We start from the raw sequence: 19,481 nt of genomic DNA, 5'->3' as shown, positions 1-19,481 counted from the left end.
GGAATAGCTGAACTTAATTACTAGCTTAGTACAGGCAGAGAATGAGTTCAAACTAATGTGTAAAATTGATTCCCCACCAGCCCCTTCTTGCCTCTAGTTCCTATCACCTCCATCTTGTCAAAAGGTTTTCTTAGCTTGGCTGCCTCTTGGGATTTCTTTCCAGTCTTTGACCTGCCCTTCAAAGCTATTACTGTCTTTAGGACCTGTGTGATTGTATTAATCCCAGCCAAATTGAAACATTTCCCCTTCCTTGAGCACTTAGGAAGTTTGTGAACATTCTATGCCTTCATGTCAGCTCAGCCAATCTGCATTGGAAGCCACAAATTCTATATAATATGTGTCCTTCGCCCAATCGTTGGCGTGCTCATATCAGGGCTTGGTTTTGCTTTGTGGGTCACTAAGTTGATTTGTTTTCGTTGTCACTGATGAGCATTAGTGAGAAGAGGTTGGGACTCTGCCCTCTTTCCCAGGGTAGGAGGGTGCCCCCCCCCGATGTGTCTTGATTCTCCTGCAATCCTACACTGAAAACCTCGCATGAACCCCTTTGAAATGAGAGTTGTGCAACATGTTCCCAGTAATATTGCGCCCAGAGTTGGCTGCGGTTTTGAGGTTTCTGTTTGCAGCCAACTCCCCCGTTCCCATACCGGGAGAAAGTGCTTTTAAGTTTTGTGTTATAAGACTTGTTTACATGCAAGTGGGGTGGGTAAGAAGAGCAAGAAGAAATAACAATGATCCAGTTTGAATTGCAAATGAGTTAATAATCGGATTTGTGCTTGCTGTTGCAATTTTCTTCTCCTCTGGCTTCTTCTGGGTAGGTATTAATTTGATTTTAAATGAGCAGGTGTCTCATGCTTCTTAAGAGGGATTGAGGATGTGATAAGAAGGTTTCTGGGTTGATAAACAACCTAAGTAGAATCTTGCTGGATCAGGCTAAAGAGAAACCATCTCTGGTCCAGCATCCTGTTCATAGCAGTGGCCCACTAGATGCCTCCAAAAAGCCCTCAAGGAGAGTATGGAGGCATCGGCTATCCTTAGGAAGATAGAAAGCTGCCTTCTTCCAAGACAGAGCATTGGTCCATCTAGTACACTGTACTAGATGGTACAGTGTACACAGTACACTGACTGACACATCTGGGTCTCAGACAGGACTCTTTCCCATTCCTCTTGCAGATTTGAACCCAGGACCTTCTGAATGTAAAGCGGGTACCCCACCACTGAACTATGGCCCTTCTTTTAGAACACATAGGAAGCTGCCTTTGACTGAGTCAACTGCTTTATCTAGGGTAGTGCTGTCCATGTTGACTGACAGCAGCTCTCCAAGATTTCAAACGGAACATTCCCAGCCTACCTGGAGATGATGGGAATTGAACCTGGGGCCTTCTGCGTACAGTACAGGTGCTCTTCCACTGAACTGTGGCCCATGTTTGTCCCTAGCACCTGACAGTCATAGGTAAATTGCGTCGGAAGATGGTGGGACAGTTTAGTGGTTGATAAGACTTCCCCTTCATGAAGTTGTAATCCTTTCATAAACCATCTACAAAGTAATGATGGATATTGTCAGAGCTTAGAGCAATTCCATATTCATACTTCTTTAAAACAAAGCATAATCACACAACAAAGTACCTGTGGGTCAGTGCCCAAAATCCCCTAAGTGCCAGGCTCATTTTGCGATTGGCACAGGCCCAATTGTGACCATTTGGAGATCTCTGGATGCTTGGTTGGTGACAACCTGTCTGGCCCCTCCAGCTTTCTTAAGCAGGTAAGCAGAAGAGCTTATTTATTGCATTTATATGCGTACTTCTATATCTTGAGAAGTGGGTTTAGTGAGCCCCTTTGTGCACAGCAAATTTTGAGGCTGCTGAGTTTGATGTGAGTGTGTGTAAACTGTTGGGTTTCACAGAGTTCACAGTAAGGTGGAGTGATGAAGACTTCTGTGAAATGTGAGAGCTTGCATCAATGTGAAGCTGTCCCATTAAAAAAGTCAGCATTTGACTTATTTGTGGCTGGTACTGCAACTGTCCCTCCTACCACAAGGTATTTGGTTTAACACCTTACTTCTCGTCCCCACCAGTAACCAAGCTTAAGTACTGCATTTGCCTTTGTTTGCCCCTTGCTAACCACCCACCTCTTTTCTGTTTTTGCTGCAGACAGCTTGGGAAGAAGTAGCCTTTTGCACATCTTCATAAAGAGACATGTTATCTTGATGGTGTTTTATATCCAGGATGGGGAACCTTTGGCCTTCTAGATCAAACTTCCTCAAAGTCGGCCCTCCAGATGTTTTTGGCCTACAACTCCCATGATCCCTAGCTAGCAGAACCAGTGGTCAGGGATGATGGGAATTGTAGGCTCAAAACATCTGGAGGGCCGAGTTTGAGGAAGCCTGGTCTAGATGCTTCTTAACCACAACTCTCATTATATCCTTGGCTATTGGCCTTGCTGAGGCTGGGAGTTGTAGTTCAGTAACATCCGCAGGGCCAAAACTTGCCCACACCGGTTCTAGATGGGTCAGTAGTCTCACCTGGTAGAGTATCTGATATAGTAACTAGCCATGATGGTTATGTTCTGCCTTCACAGTCAGAGACAGCAGAACTTCTGAATACTGGTTGATTAATCCACAGCAGTGGCAAACAGTCGGATGATCTTGCCTCTGTGTGAGGCTGCAGTAATGAGGGAACCATTGAGAGATGGGGCCTGGTGTGCCAGTGAGGGAACCATTCAGCATCTGACGCTGTTGCCCTCGTCCTACTTGAGGGTTTCCCACAGGCATTGGCTTGGCCACTGGACTAGATGCACCATTGGCCTGATCCTGCAGGCTCCTCTTCTATCCTGTGCTCATAAGCAGGGGAAAGATCTTAGGTTTCCGGGCTGCCCTCACAATAAACTGCTGCGGAGGAGCATGTAGATCCCCTGTCGGTGTGCATGCCCCCAGCTCTTGCTTGAACTGAACACACGCCTTGTTCTGAGGATTGCGCAAGGAATTGACTCAGTTTTTCCCAGCCGAAGCCCTGCCAGAGGTTTCCCAGCGGGAGTTTCTCACCGCCTGCTTGAACTGGGCCAGAGTCGTGTTTAGGCACAGGCACTTGGCCCAGAGCGTGAAAGGGAGCAGTGATGCTCATTTCGCATGTATCAGGAATTAATGACATGTACGCACAGAGCCAGGGCCGCAGTTGCAGAGGTAAGCATAAATGAGCTTTGCCTAGTTGACGGTGGCATTCCAAACCCACCAGGGCCCACATAATTCTCTGGGAACACTTTCTGATTTCCTTTTTTGCTGAATCCAAACGTGCAGGCCTGATAAATCCTTAAGATGTAAAGCCATTTATAAATAAAAGTCCATATATTTATTCAGCAAATGTTTCTTGTTTTGTTTTTTAAAGCAAAACATGACTTGCAAAAACTTCAGGAAAACAAACAACAAGGCAATGAAACATTTTTTTATTTTTTAAGATTTCCCCCAGAGTATCCTGAAAATACATTATGAAAATCTGTATTCCCATACATAGAACGGTATACATCTGTAAAACATGTTCTTATAAAGTGATCCGCAAGAACATGCTTTACAGATGTATACTGTTCTATGTATGGGGATACAACTAAATTTCAGGCATCTAACTCTGAAAAAAGTGGTGTGTGTGCTTGATTTGCCAAATGGTTTGCTGCTCTTTCTGGTAAGCTGCTACTGGGGCAGGTGCAAAGTGCCTGCAGAGGGTTTTTGGGTTGTTTTTTTTTAAAGGAAAGGGTTATGTCCAATCTTAGTCCTACCCACAGTAGACCCACTGGAATTGGTGGGCATGAGTGCTTTAATTTCAATGAGTCTACTCTGACTCCGACTAGGGCTAACACTTCAAACCTTATTTGGCCTGAAAACTCTGGATTGTATCTCATGTTAATGCTACTCAGAGTGGAGTGGACCCATTGAAATGACTGGGCCTAGGTAAGCTATGCCCATTAATTTCAATGAGTCTACTCTGTTGTTTGATACAACCCTCTTTGCCTCCAGTTCCTACCCAGAATAAGTTTCAGCTTATTAGGAGCCTTGGAGAAAAACTCTCTCCTGTTTTGCTGTTATAACAGGAGGTGGGAAGTGAACTTGATAGCTTCTGCTGATGAAGTGTGATGTGAAAGGCATCCCTGTTACGTATGCTGAACACATCCATGTTCTTTTTTTTTTTTAATGATATTTTATTAGGTTTTTCCGTAATATCTCCAATCATACAATTTTTTAACATCACATATTTTAGCTTAGTAGACCTCCCTCGACTCCTCTGACAATCATTCATGCTTACATCCTATCCACACATTCCTTAGTATAGTATCGCCTTTTGATACATTTTTCCATCCTCTTTTACATTTTTACGATATTCCTTATTTTTTCACAAAGCTTCTTTGAAACACACTAGCGTTATATTTTCTTCACATACAGTTTTCAAATATTCTCTAAATTTTCCCCAGTCCTCTAAGAACTTATTATCTCTCTGAAATCTAACTTTCCCAGTTAGTTTATCAAGTTCTGCAAAATTTGTTAGTTTTACTCTCCATTCTTCCAAGGTTGGAAGTTCTTCCTGCTTCCACTTTTGGGCCATCAATGTTCTCGCAGCTGTTATTGCGTATTGGAAGAGTTTACAGTCCCTCTTATTTATGTCATTTTTAGTTATTCCCAAAAGGAAGGATTCTGGTTTCTTTACAAAGCTATATTTCAGTATTTTCTTTAACTCATTGTAAATCATTTCCCAGAATCTCTTCACTTTTTTGCACTCCCACCACATATGTATAAATGTACCTTCCTTTTCCCCACATTTCCAGCATTTGTTACAGATTTTATACATTTTTGCCAATTTAGTTGGGGTCATATGCCATCTATATACCATCTTCATAGTATTCTCTTTCAACGTAGTACATGCTGTAAACTTCAAGTTTTCATTCCATATTTTTTGCCAATCTTCCAAATCTATACTATACCCTAAATCTCTGGCCCAGTGAATCATTACTGCTTTGACTTCCTCGTCCAACGTATGCCATTCCAGTAAGATTTTATACATTTTGGAGATTATCTTATGATCATTATTAATAATTTCTGTTTGAAATTTCGAATCCTTTTCTTTATACCCTCTTTCTTTCACCTCCTTTTTAAACATATCACTTATCTGATAATAGTGTAACCAATCAAATACATGTTCTTTTACTTGCTCATATGGTTTCAGTCTCCATTTCCCATCTTCTTTTATCACTAAGTCTCCGTAAGTAATCCAATTACTTCTCATGTTGATTTTTTTGACTCCCATAACCTCTAATGGGGATAACCAATGTGGAACCCCCATTTCTAATATATTCTTATATCTGTCCCACACTTCCATTAGCGGTTTCCTGAAGATGTGATTTTCAAACGATTTATAACCCATTTTCTTCCCTTGCCATAAGTGAGCATGCCACCCAAATCTAACATCAAAGCCCTCTAAATCCAATAGTTTAGTGTTTTTTAGTTTTATCCATTCTTTTATCCAGCAAAGACATGATGCCTCATAGTACAGTTTTAAATCTGGCAGGGCAAAGCCTCCTCTTTCTTTTGCATCTGTTAGTAATTTATATTTGATTCTCGGCTTTTTGCCCTGCCAGATATATCTTGAGATCATTCTTTGCCATTCCTCAAATATCCTTACTCCTTTTAATATTGGGATCATTTGAAATAAGAATAGCATCTTTGGGAGCACGTTCATCTTGATCATTGATATCCTGCCCCAAAAGGATAATTTTAGCCTTCCCCATCCCTCCAGGTCTTTCTTAATTTGATTCCACACCGGGACATAATTATTTTGGAACAAATCAATATTTTTTGGGGTTAGCCATATTCCCAAATATTTGACCTTTTTGACGATTTCAATACCCATTTGTTGCTGCAGCACTTCAATCATTATTTGATCCATATTCTTGATTATAATTTTAGTTTTTTTCCTATTTAATCTAAAGCCTGCCACGTCACCAAACTTTTCGATTAAAGGAAAGGGTTATGTCCAATCTTAGTCCTACCCACAGTAGACCCACTGGAATTGGTGGGCATGAGTGCTTTAATTTCAATGAGTCTACTCTGACTCCGACTAGGGCTAACACTTCAAACCTTATTTGGCCTGAAAACTCTGGATTGTATCTCATGTTAATGCTACTCAGAGTGGAGTGGACCCATTGAAATGACTGGGCCTAGGTAAGCTATGCCCATTAATTTCAATGAGTCTACTCTGTTGTTTGATACAACCCTCTTTGCCTCCAGTTCCTACCCAGAATAAGTTTCAGCTTATTAGGAGCCTTGGAGAAAAACTCTCTCCTGTTTTGCTGTTATAACAGGAGGTGGGAAGTGAACTTGATAGCTTCTGCTGATGAAGTGTGATGTGAAAGGCATCCCTGTTACGTATGCTGAACACATCCATGTTCAGCAGCGGCAATGCCACTGCTGAGAGGCGGGCTGTTTTTCCCGGTGGGGTGGGCACAATTCCACTCCACTTCCACAGAAGGAGCTGCGAGCTGAAACAGCCCTTCCTCATCCTTCAAAAGCAGTGAAGTTGGCCTGTTTTGAAGTTGTCATAGTGGTGGGTTTTGAAACAATTAAATGAAGGAAGTGATCTAAGGCGCTTTAATCCACTTGTCGCTGGGCAAGTGACTACGAGAAAGCTGCTCCTTTCCAGGCAATCATATCTGATGGCTCCCTTCTGGGCACCCACTCCTTTGCAAGCCATGTTGTCATGTAGAGCCACGCCTGTACATGAACTGGCAACAGCCTGCAAGTTCATAAATTGCCCGCTCCTCTCCGGAAGACACTAATGTGCCTTTTGCCTCTAATCCTTTGTTTGTTTTGACATCTTGGAATAAAACACTTCAAACTATTAAATTTTCCTTTCAAAATACAGCTTTTTAAATTATAAGGATTTTCTTTTGAGGGTGGGGAGGTGATCAACTTGACCTTCGATTGTAGTTTCCTGCAGTTTATAATTTAGGGGATTTTCTGCTTCCACTCAGATAGACATTGGACAGGTTCATGGCCTAACATCATAAGAGCTAAATGTAGGGTTGCCATACGTGTGGAATTATTCAGCCCCCTTAAGCAGTACTCAGACGGAAAGGTCCGGGAAAACAACCTTGAGCAAAGGATTTTCACTTTTTGAAATATGGCAACCCTAGCTAAATGGAGCTTCCAGGTTTGGGTTGGCCACTGTGAGAATAGGATGCTGGGCATCTGAAGGCAGCCCTGTTTAGGGAAGCTTTTAATGTATGATGCATTACTGTATTTTAATATTTTGTTGAAAGCCGCCCAGAGTGGCTGGGGAAGCCCAGCCAGATGGGTGGGGTATAAATAATAAATTATTATTATTATTATTATTATTATTATTATTATTATTATTAATGAGCCATTGGCCTGAGCCAGCAGGCTTTTCTTAGGTTCTTAAGAGACCAATCTGTTCTCTTCTTGTAGGTGGGTGGAAGGTAATTAGGAGAAGTCTTATTCAGCATCTGTTGATCTAATAAGCAGTGGGATAAGTGGGGGGCAATAAAGGGGGGTGTTGTCTGGCTTCCCAACAGCTGCAGCTGTGGGGGTCCGATGCCTGGGGAGAAGGAAAGCTTTGAGGATGGGTTCTGTGGGAGTGAAATAATACTGCGGGTTGCTTTGAAGTCTGAAGCTGGAGCAGAGAGTCTGGGAAATTGCTTGTGCCCCTGTATTCCAATTCCGACTAGCTGGCATAAGTCGCCAAACTGGAAAATACATGGTGACTCTGAGGGATTAGGATTAGACTTCAAAATAGCCCTTCTGTCTGTAGAACTTGACTGATTTGGAAGACCAAATCAGTGTCAAGCTGATCAGAACTGTATGAAGAGCCAGTTTTGGTGGCAAATGCAGGGATGGGGGTGGAGAGAGAGAGAGAGAGAGGAGATATCTGCATGCTCAGGGGGGACCCCAACATTTGCAGTGGTTAGAGTGTTGGAGTAAGACCTGGGAAACCAGGGTTCAAATCTCCACCTTGCAAAGAAGCGCACTGGGTGTGACCTTGGGGCCAGTCACTGCCTCTCAGCTTAAACTACATCACAGGGTTGTTGCAGGGATTAAATGAGAGGGAGAATCACGAATGCCATCAATAAATACACAAGTGCAAGACATATTTTATAAAGGAAACCCCAAGGGGCAACCTTCCTCCCAAATAGCCCAGTACAAAGCAGTAAACTTAGCAGCCAAGGGATGTTGAATTTCAGTTGTAAAGGAAAAATTATGGTGGGGAAAAAAAGCAGAATGGAGTGTACTGGAAAAGGGCAAAACTGGCTTTCTGGAACACTGAGTAGCAGCACCTTGGTGAAGGATAAAACTGCATGATTTTGTTGCAGATCTCACTTGTCTGCATTAAAATATGGCCAGGTGATAACGTCCATTTGGCCAGTGCTTATATGAAAAGAATGTAGATTAATTGCCTCCGCAAACCTGACATTTGGCAGGATTGCAGCTATTGGAAAAGGGTCTTCTATCTTTTATTTTTTGAGGAGGTGGGAGGAAAGAGGTGAATTGACAAGAGGCCTTAAAGGAAAAACCCAATTTTAATGAAATTGGAATGACATTGTATATGGCAATGGCTAGTGTAGCACGTGCCTTTGGTTTGGAAAAAAAACTTTGCATCTAATTCATCTTTCTGTGTCATTGCTCCATTTGCAATACTTACAGATGGTGCAACAGAGTAAAAATTGGGGGTTAAATTAATCTGTGGCAGAGAAGATTGGCATTTGGCATGGGGTGGGTGGGGAACAAAAGCACAGTTCCTGCCTCCCCAAGGATTGAGGAAAGAAGTTACAGCCAGGCTGAACTGATTTCAAAATCCAATTTGAGGCTCTCCCAATGTGCTGGCTGGGAATTGTACTCCACAACATCCGGAGGGCACCAAGTTGGTAAAGTTCAGTATGTTTCGTTCAGGAACATTCCCCGTGCATTGATGGGACCCACAAATGGTGTGTGAGGCCCTAACTCAGTGCCGGGTCAGTTGGATGGGGTTGCCCGGAAGTCCCATTTCCTCCAGGCCAAGTGGCTGAAGACATCTCAAAGAAGAAAACCACTTTCCTCGAGTCTTCCCCTCCTCTTGTGCCTTTCCTGGCTCTGGAGGGAGGGAGGGAGGGAGGGAGAAGCAGGAGGGGGTCTTGGACTGCAAGATATTTGGCTTTTATCCCCTGTCCGTTTGTTTTCCTTGTAAGTGAGAGCTTTCATCTTTTATTGTTATGAAGTTAAAGGCTGGCTTGGAGGTGCCGGTCTTTAGTGGAAACAGCTGCCTGCTGCAGTCCCTCGATGTCCCCTCGGTCAGGTGGGAGGCCCTTCTGGAGCAGCGCCTTGCCCTCTTAAAAGGAAATTGAGCGTGCAGCTCCCCAAAACGGCAAAAGCCATCGGCTGGTGTGGCTTTTTGCCTCTTTGCTGGTCCCTTTGTACAGTACCGTCCATAACCAAACTGGCAACTTGGTCATTTCACCTCTAGGGACTTCACCTGCATGAGACTCATTTGTTCCAGCAGCGTTTGTGTCTAGGAAAACCCCCAGTGGGGTTGGACACACACGGCTTCAAAAGATTGACTCAACCTCCCCTTTGCTTTCTTGGTGACATTAAGGAGATGACCGCAGAACCACAACAACCTCCTGGTTGGATGAAGAACTATCCACAGCAACAGTTTCATAGATCTTAATTCCTGCTTGTGCTTTGAATTTGGGGTGTGTTGAATTGCAGGCCAAAACTGTCCTAGATAGAAATTATTTGAACCGAGCAGCTGGTTGGGCAGACAGAGGAGGGGGGGAAACATTTGCCGCATTTTCTTCTCAATAAAGACTGGCGGTGCCCTCCATTATAACCCTTGGCATGTGACATCAGTCTTTACGGCCCTCCAGGTTGCAGTGGAAAGCTGGATAGGACATTCTTGAAAATCTACCAAAGTTGCCTGACCCTCACAGCCATTCCCATAAGAAAGCTGCCCCTTTACTGAATCCAGCACATCTTCCTCACTCGATCCAGCCTTCACCAACCCTGTGCCCTTGTAGATGTTGCTGGGCTACAGCTCTCATCAGCCCCACCCAACACAGCCCATGGTCAAGGATTTTATTTAGATGATATCTTGCTCTGAATCTATTCATGGAGGATTAGGTTATCAATGGCTACTAGCCATGATGTCTGTGTTCTGCAGGCTCTTATGTTCACTCCTAACTCATCTGGAGGGCACCAGTTTGATCTACTTAGAATGATCTACTTGTCCCCTCCCCCAAGCTCTGTGGTTATCGTATTCTGGGCAATCATCGGACATTGGTTTTTCCCTAACAGGATGGAAAATGGTAACAGAAGCAACTGTTTAAAGGTCGGTGTTCGCGTGATGCACGGTTCATCTCCCATGTAAACCATTTCTCATTGATTAGCTAACTTGTTTAAGTTGGCAGAGGGGGAGAGATAGAAGCCATCCTTGAGCAGGAAGTCTAAGCCTGGACCGCAGCATGACTTGCTGAGCTGGACAGTTTGAGCAAACGCCCATCTCATCGGTCCCCCCCCCCACCTTCCCCCAGTTCTGCGTGTTGAAATAATTATTTTCTCTAAACAGCCTGATTTCCAGCAGTGGTACTGGAGAAAGAAAGGAAAGGCAGTGTGTAGCAAGGGAAGGAGTTTGTTTGAGCCTCGGGTCAAGGAGGCCAAACAGTTTGTGCTTTTGATGGATCTGTGCAGATGGTAATTTGGGTTTAATAGCATAAACACCCTTTCCACACACACCCCCAACACCAGCTGTTCCATGGGGAAGCTGGAGTAGGGTGGGGAGACATCGGTTGTTGCTAATAGTTATTCGTGCCTTGATGCCTGCTTGACTACAAACTCTAGGTGCACCCTGCCGCCCCCCCCCCCCCCGGGCATCTTTTTAAAATTAAATTTATTTTCTAATTTTAAAATTACAAACCCACAAAAATCATGCTTCTAGCTGTGTGGTAACACTGGTTGCAGTATCCAAGCACACCAGTCAAAATGTTCTGTAATGTGAGGAAGGCGATGCCTATGCGCTGCCTCCATGGTTGGAAGCAGCAATGCTTCTGCTGGAAACTACAGGAGGGGAGAGTGCTCTTGTGCTCGAATCCTGCTTGTGGGTTTCCCTTTGGGGCAGCCTTTCTCAACCTGTGGGTCCCCAGATGTTGTTGAACTACAACTCCCATCACCCCTAGCTAGCAAGGCCAGAGCTCAGGGATGATGGGAGTTGTAGTCCAACAACATCTGGGGACCTACAGGTTGCAAACCGCTGCTTTGGGGCATCTGGTGAAAACGTCATGCTGGCCTGCCTGACCCAGCAGGGCTTTCCTTAATAATCTTTATGGTAGATAATATCCTGTCATCTCTTCTATCTTGCCAGGAATCATCTTGCAGTATCTTACAATCCTAGGGCACACCATCTAAATATGATTTCAGATCTTGTCTGCCCTGTGCCCCGCTGCCAAGATAAACAAATGAGTTCCCGTAATAGATTCAGCTTAACCTAAGCTGTGTAAGATATCATCTAAATAAAATCTCAGGAAGAACTTCCTGCAAAATCCACACACTGTCTTGATCTGTGGAATCTTCTTCCAGATCCAAATCTATGACTTACGTTGACGTATAAACGGAGCTTGGGACTCTACTGCAGGAGGGGGTGCCAGTGTTCAGGACGTGACAGTATTCCAGAGCATGGGCAGAGTGTGTTTGCTTTACAGCTGCCATGAACAATAAACCAGCCATGTCGGTTTGGGGCCTTGCACGCTCAATTTCCTTTTAAGAGGGCAAGGCGCTGCTCCAGAAGGGCCTCCCACCTGACCGAGGGGACATCGAGGGACTGCAGCAGGCAGCTGTTTCCACTAAAGACCAGCACCTCCAGGCCAGCCTTTAACTTCATAACAATAAAAGATGAAAGCTCTCACTTACAAGGAAAACAAGCAGACAGGGAATAAAAGCAAGCAAAGGGCCCCGCTTTGGTTCCCACCTTCCCAAGCCACGATGAGCACTAGAGGAGACCGCAAAGGAAGCAATTTTCCTCCGAGACGGCTCCGGGCCACTTGACTTGGGAATAAACTGGCCTTCCAGGCGACCCCATCCTGTTGACGCAGTTAGCGCCCCATAGACCATTTTAGGGGCCCATCAATATCTGGAGAACATTTCTGAAGGCTGCCTGCTGCCTCCACGTTTAAATCCAGAGCGAGCCGTGCCACGCTTGCCAGGGACCACAGCTCAGGGCTGAAGGAGCACATGCTCTGTGTGTAGAAGGTCCCATGGCTCATTATTGGGTAGAAGGCCTGGGGAAGCCTTTGGCAAGCAGAGCAAGTACTGGGCTAGCTTGGCCAATGGCCCGATTTGGCATCGGGCATCCGTAGGAGGCCTGTAGCAAAACGGTAGGCACTCCTTCGCATGTAAAAGGTTGCAGTTTCAGTCCCTGCCGTCTCTGCTAGTAGAAGCTAATAAGCCTTTTCCTTCTGTTGCTGTGCTTTTGTGCGCTTTTTTAAAAAAAGAAAGAAAGGGAGAGGCAGTGCTGGCCACCAAATTAGAGAACTGGGCAGATTCCAGAAGATTAAGGCTATTGATGGTTACTAGACACAGTGGCTATGCTCTACCTACACAGCTGGAGGCATCAGTAGTTCTGCATACCAGTTACTAGAAACCATGGGAGGGGAGAGGGCTCTTGTGTTTGGGTCTTGCTTGTGGGTTTCCTACTGGAGCATCTGATTGGCCGCTGTGAGAACAGGATGCTGGACTAGATGGGCTATTGGCCTTATCCAGCATCATCTTCTTATGCCCTGCAATGAATAGTATTGTTCCCACGTGGGCACGTGGGGAGGCCTGGCAGGCTCCGCTAACCCTTTCCTTCCTCTTGCAGGTGCTGGCTTTGGGTTGGGTGTCGTCTTCTCGGTCATCTTCTTCAAAAGTAAGTGATGGGTAGCTGCCAGGTGAATACCCCGCTTCCGCCCCAGGTTCTTGTCTTCCTGACATCCATTCTGAGGGGACCTTGTGCCACCATCCCTCCCTTTATGCTTTTGGATATTGGCCGGCCAGTGAAGATGGCAGGGCAGCAGGGACCCATAGCTTAGCGGTAGAGCACTTTGTTTGCATGTGAAAAGGTCCCAGATTCAGTCCCCAACACCTCCCGTTAAAAAGATCAGGTAGGCAGCTGATGACGACGACACTTCTGTGCCTGAGATCCTGCAGCTCCACTGCCGACCAGAGTTGGAGATACTGGGCGAGTTCAACCATTTCCCCAACTGGTGGGTCTCCAGTGGTTGCTGGAAGCCCCACCTCCTGTGAGCCCCCCACCAGCACAGCCACAGGATCAGGGATGACCAGTGATGTGTTAGTAACTCTATGTGTGTTTTGCAGCCTGAGTTTCAAAGGCAGGTTTAGTAGCCCCTTCTAAATAAAGAACTTCCTCACAACGTACTGCGGTATTTGCTTTCTCTAAATAAAAGCTGCCTTGTTGACATCAGGTTGGGATTTGAGCACACGGGAAGAGCCCTTTCCAGCAGCCATTTGCAGCTTGATAAACATTTTTAATATATATTTATGCAATAACTTCCTTCTGTTTAAAAACAACAAGCACTGTGGAGCCCATCTGCGTGTTTCCCCCCCACCCGCAAGCCCAGCACCGTGACCCATTTTTAAAACAGGTTTTACTCCACCATGCATTTTGTGGGATAGGGTGGGGTGCAGGTTTTTAGGATTTGCAAACAGAGATGAGCCACTTGAAAAGATCAACCTGGTAGCTGTGGAAAGAGGATTTCTTTATAACCAGGGGTGAGGAACCTCCCTTGCTTCGCCACCTTTGGAGGGGGCAATCTGTCAGGGGTCGGCTGCTGTCAGTGTGTGGGAGGCGGGCCAAGCCAGAGGTGACTGGAGCCACTTCCCTCCTCCTATTTCCTTACCAGGGGAGGGAAAGTAGCTGGAAGTGGGGAGGAAGAAAAGGGTCCTCCTTTCCTTCCACTCTGCAGTTGTAATCTGAAATCTTAGGCTCAGCGCTGCGCCCAGAGCTCAGAAACTGCTCCCGCTAATGAAATTCCCTGTTGCAAAATGTGCCTAAAACATTGGGAGTTTCAAACACTGGCTTTGGGGAGTAAAAAAATTGGGAGGGGGGCATGTATGCCACCTTGATCTCCTTGGAGAAAAAGGTGGGATATAAATACAAGGCAATCAATGAAATAAACGAACAATAATTTTGTTATAGTGGTCTGCATGTGCCACCTAGTTACAATCCCTACAACAGCCCTGCGAGGCGCGGGTGTGGAACCTTTATCAGCCCAAGTGCCCCATTCCCTCACTGGCAGTCTTCTCGGGGGGGGGGGGGCAGAAACCACATGTCAGTAGTGGGCAGGGCTAGGTGCAAATGTGGACAGAGCAATCGATGGCTTTCATCTCTTATCTAGTAGGCCAGCCTGAGGCTTCTGCAGCCTCCCTCCCCAAATGCCTCTCTATTCAGGCAAGCAAGAGTCACTTTTCCCAGTTCAAGGACGTATTCCAGCTAGGCAAAAGCACTCAAGGAGAGTGGCAAGTGACAAAAATTTAAAATTCGGCTTTGTAATTCGGAATTTATGTGATGTGATTTGATTTGATTGGTCGGTTAATAATTTTTTTTTTAAAAAAAGGAGAGTGGCAAGTGGGCCATTGATGGGGCACAGAACTGGGGAGAATTCCAGGGGCCACTTAGGAAGACCTGGAGGGCCATTTCTACTATAAGGCAAATCCCTATCAGTAATATCCCCCTGTTTCAGAATTAAGCCTGAGAGTCGCTTGCCTAAGACCCACCAGTGGGCCCATAACAGATTTGATCCAAGAACTTCCCCATTCAGAGTTCAGTCCATTAATCTCTCACTGTACTGCTGTACCAGCTATCATTGATGCCCTTGCAGAATTTCTTGTTTCGTTGAAGCATTGCAAATTATCTGGACCTTGATTCGGACCACATTTCATAATGACATTCCCATCGTTCTTCCATCTCTGTCCTCTCTCTTTCTCTCTTTCCCTCCTTCTCTTTCCTTCCACCTTCTTTTGTTCCAGGGAAGACGTGGCCCATCACTCTCGGGTCAGGGATGGGCTTAGGAATGGCTTATTCAAACTGCCAGCATGACTTCCGGTCTCCTTACCTTCTCCACGGGCGGTTTGTCAAGGTGAGTCTGCTTTTGAGAACTCCTCTCTTCGGTCGCATCCACATAATACATTAAAAGACAGTGTTCTCTAAGCTACTAACATGAGTTTGACCAAACTGCGGGAGGCAATGAAAGACAGGAGTGCCTGGCGTGCTCTGGTCCATGGGGTCACAAAGAGTCGGACACGACTAAACAACAACAAATACCACTTTAACCTCCCCAAAAGATCCTGGGGACTGTAGTTTGTTAACTGCTAACTACGCTTCCCATAATTCTTTAGGGGAACCATGACAGTTTAGAGTTTCTTAAATGTGCTTAAAATGTGACCTTATAGATATTTGCTTGGTCTGGGGCAGGGAGCAATTCCTAAAAGCACAGCAGGCACCTTCTGTGCCAACTTTTAAACGCCTGCTGAAAACCTTTCTATTCTGCCAGGCCTATGCGGGCAAACAAGAATACCTGTTTCCACAGTGGTTAATAGATGCCCTGTTTTTAACTTCTTTACGTTTTTATTGTATGGTTCTCTGTTTTTATTGCTTTAAACCACTTTGATGTTTTTTATGGCACAGCAGTATACAAATCATAGAATCATATAAATATTTTTATAATTAAATATTAAACTCAGGGGAAAGCGGGTAGCCTTCCAGATTCCCCCCCCCTCCTTTTAACTTAACAACCAGTGCAGTTGAGAGTATGAGGTTTGTGGGTCTAGCAGACGGCCGTCTTAAAAAAAGGGCTATGGGACACTGTTGTTTTTGAAAACAAACGGATGTCTTGCAGCAAAGGTTTTCACATGCTGGAGTCGAATGCTCTGCACATTTGGCAGAAATGCACACGGCTCTTTGGGGTGGGGCGATTGTAACCAGTGGAACCAAATGGTCACGAAAATTAAGAGAGTAGAAGTCTGTGACAAGTATACATAAAGTTTAAAAGAGTGCTAGGTGGTCAACGTGATCGTTTGCAACAGCAATAATTGGGGGATAAATTTCACACCTGTAGTGGGTGAGGAAACCCTGGTCTTTATTTAAGCCCTCAACTAGAACTATGAAAGTTGTGGATTGGGGAGTTGCATCCAGTGCTAGCCCTACTCAGAACAGACCCACTGAAGTTAACGGGCAGACCTGATTTAGGTTCATTCATTTCAGTGAGCCTGTTCTAACTTAGTTGGATACAACCCAGTTTCTGATTCAGCTATTTTCCCACGGTGCAGCAGGAAACCCTGGTCTCGGTTGAGCCCCAGCGTGTAAGATCTAGTTCCGCCACTTTTCTTTGGCGAGGGGGCTCTGAAGTGCTGTCTCTTCTGATATAAGTCTGGAAATGTAGCCAGAGTACAGCTATGGGGCTTGGTTGCAAGAGCTTCCTGGCCTACTCAGCCAAGAGTGGGGTTTTCTCCCCACACTCTTGTTGATTTACCAAACCCCCTTTCCCTTTGCTTCTCTCTTTCCTCATCCTCTCAGCCAAACCACCCTTGAGCCAACTTAGCCTCTTTCTTGCTTGCAGGTTTCCTGCCACCTAATTCTCCCTTGAATTTTCTTTGGCAATTGCTTCTCCTCCCTCCCTCCCTCCCTCCTTCCCTCTTGGAAATTGGCAAGCTTTGTGCTTGCCTGCCCCCCCTTTTTTTGCTAGAACCCCAAGATTTACCAACCAGAGCCTGGTGCAAAAGTCTTATTGTTAGAATTGAAGAGCATTTTCTTCTAGCATCCTCTTCTAGGATGACCGGTCAGATACCTCTGCAAACAGGACCTGAATGCAACAGCAACACTCTCCACTTGTGTTTCTGATCAACTGATACTCAGAAGCATTGCTGCCTTCCGATTGCAGATTTACCCAGAGATCTGCTGGTTGATCCTAAACTCCATTCTGCCCACCTCTCAGTCCAGCCCTCAATTGTCTGGCCTTGCACACTGTCAGTGCTAATTAGTTTGATGACTTAACTCCCAGCAAGCGTTGGTTGTGGCTTTCTTCCAGATGGGAGAAGAAGTTGCTAATTCCAATTTGATGACTGGTATAGGTGGGGTGGGGTGGGGGGAGAGACCCATCTAGCAGCCTCACCATTCCCCCCCCCCCTCGAAGAATTGAGGCCTCCAGACCACTCAGCTGTCCACATCAAAACTGCGTCATGCTTCCCGCAATGTTGCGAAACGGCCGTATAAAGTTTATAACAGACTCTGTTCGTGGTTTCCCTTCCTCCCACAAATGCACAAAACCTCTCTTATGGAGGAGCAAATCACCTCGGAGATGAATAAGCCCTCTAGTATGGCAAGTTGTGAATCTGCACACTCAACTTTACCTGTTGCTTAATGTTGGGGCTTGGTGTACATAATACTTTCTGGGGGCAGATTGTTTTATGTAAAAAATAGAATTACAATTCATTACTGCAGGTATAATCAATGCAGGCGGAGATCTAAACAATAGAAGTTCATTATTCCCTCCATCACCCTCCCTCAAACGACCTAATACAAACTCTCTTGATCTTCAGATATTATATTCATTGTTTACAGAGTCTGTTACATTCCATAAAACCTATTGCTTTCTAAAAAAAAATTAATTACTGTCTATATGGGAGCAGAAGGAAGGGGTTGATAAGGATCCCAGCTCTACAATTCTATGTTTCTGTGTCGCACACACACAAACATATATTAGCACTTCTTTTTCTTCAGACTGTAGGGGAGCAGGGAGAAAAAAATTATTCTTTTGCTCTTATCATAGAATTGCACAGTTGGAAGGGACCATGACGGTCATCTAGTCCAACCCCCTGCCCGACGTGAGGGTCAAACCCACGACTCCGAGGTTAAGAGTCTCATGCTCTACTGAAATGCCACCAGGCATTTGGCTCTGTAGGCTTTTGAATGTGTCTTTGCAAAGGCAGCAGTAGCACAACAGCACCTTTCCTTAAAGCTGAGACTTCCTGGATGCAGGGTTCCATTTCCCCTTATGTGCTTGGAGACCAGGGAGTCCTCATGTCAGGGATCTAAAGGGAGGGGGATAGCTGTGGTCGCAAGGGACCAGGGTCCTGCAGGACTTGACATCTTTCCGCAGGGCCTGCAAGACAGAGCTGTTCCGCCTGGCCGTTGGTTTGGACTCAGTCTGACCCTTATGTTTCCCTCCCCTTATGGTTTTGATCTATGGGCTACTATTAAAATGAGGCTGCATTTTAAATAGTATTTTTAACCTGTATTTTAAATTGGTTTCTCTCCCCCCCCCCATTATGTTTTTATTGTAATTTTTTTGGTGTTAGCCGCCCTGAGCCCGGCTCTGGCCGGGGGGCGGGGCGGGGTATAAATAAAATATATAGAGCGGGAGATCCTCTCATATAAAGGTAACTCTTGGATGGCTGTGAGAAAGGATTGGACAAATCCATGGGGAGGAGTGGGCTGTCAATGGCTATTAGCCACAATGGCTATGCGCTGCCTCCACTATCGGAGGCAGCACGGGTTCCAAACACAAGTTGCTGGAAACCAGAGATGGGGAGAGGTCTCTTGCGCTCAGGGTCTGCTTGTGGGTTTCCCACTGAAGTGTCTGGGTGGCCGCTGTGCCATTGGCCTGGTCCAGCAGGCTCTTAATGTTCCTCTGTTAAAGTTCTGCAGCAGGAACAGACCTGCAACCCTAAGGCCGAATGAGTAACCACAAGCCCTTTTTTCCCCTTCCACCAGGAGCAATGACGCAGGCCCGACCCACGCCTCTCTTTTGCCAGAGGATCAGCGGCACCTTGGCAATTCCTCGGGAAGGTCGAAGCGTCCCGGCCTTGAGGCAACGGCCTTTGGAAGCGCTCAGCCCGTTGCTCTTTTTCCCCGCGACACCTGGAACCGAATATTGGGTTTTTTTGTAATCCCCCTTTTGGAAACGAAAAGGGGGAAGGTGCTGTTCTGGAAAGTGAAATAAAAACGAGAGTCCACCCCCTTGCCTCCTGCTCCGTCTGCTGTGTGTAGAAAGGGAATGTGTGGGACGGCTTATTTTTCCGTTTGAACTAGCAGCTGTGGCCACCTGGTTAAGTTCCTCTTTGAAAGGCAACCCCCCCCCCCCCCGTGACAGCTGTCCTCTGTTCCTTTCCCACTTGCAATCAGCCCCCGCTGAAGTTTACAGTTTGCGTTTAAAGAAAAGCAGCCCGACCCCATAGATCACCCTCTTTATCTCTGCTGTAGTCGGGAGATGTTCTTTAGCAGCAGCGACTGTCTTTAAAGAAAAAAGACCAAAACTCATAAATGAGCAGGCAGATAGAAGAGGATCTGGGGGTGGGGTCTAGCCCTCTAGCTGGAGACATCGGCGTCCTGCACCGATGGGGAAGGAAGATGGGGGCCTGTAGCTCAGTGTCAGATAACAGGAGGACATGGGATCAGGGCAAACACACTTCT

General features: G+C 45.7%; 1 protein-coding gene across 1 annotated transcript in view; it reads left to right on the top strand.

Annotated features, from left to right (window-relative positions):
• Positions 1-19,024, top strand: part of MICOS10 (mitochondrial contact site and cristae organizing system subunit 10) — a 21,897-nt gene extending 2,873 nt beyond the window's left edge. Inside the window, exons 2-4 of the mRNA XM_083629048.1 lie at positions 12,873-12,920; positions 15,041-15,150; positions 18,783-19,024. Coding sequence (XP_083485174.1) covers positions 12,873-12,920; positions 15,041-15,150; positions 18,783-18,791 — 167 coding nt within the window. The 3' untranslated portion in view covers positions 18,792-19,024. The remainder of the gene's footprint in view (positions 1-12,872; positions 12,921-15,040; positions 15,151-18,782) is intronic.
• Positions 19,025-19,481: the final 457 nt, after the last annotated feature.

The sequence above is a fragment of the Podarcis filfolensis genome (genome assembly GCF_964270895.1).
Source record: "Podarcis filfolensis genome assembly, chromosome: 8".
Classification (NCBI taxonomy): Eukaryota; Metazoa; Chordata; class Lepidosauria; order Squamata; family Lacertidae; genus Podarcis; species Podarcis filfolensis.
Note: the sequence above shows the minus strand (reverse complement) of the source record. Positions and strands in the feature narration are given on the sequence as shown.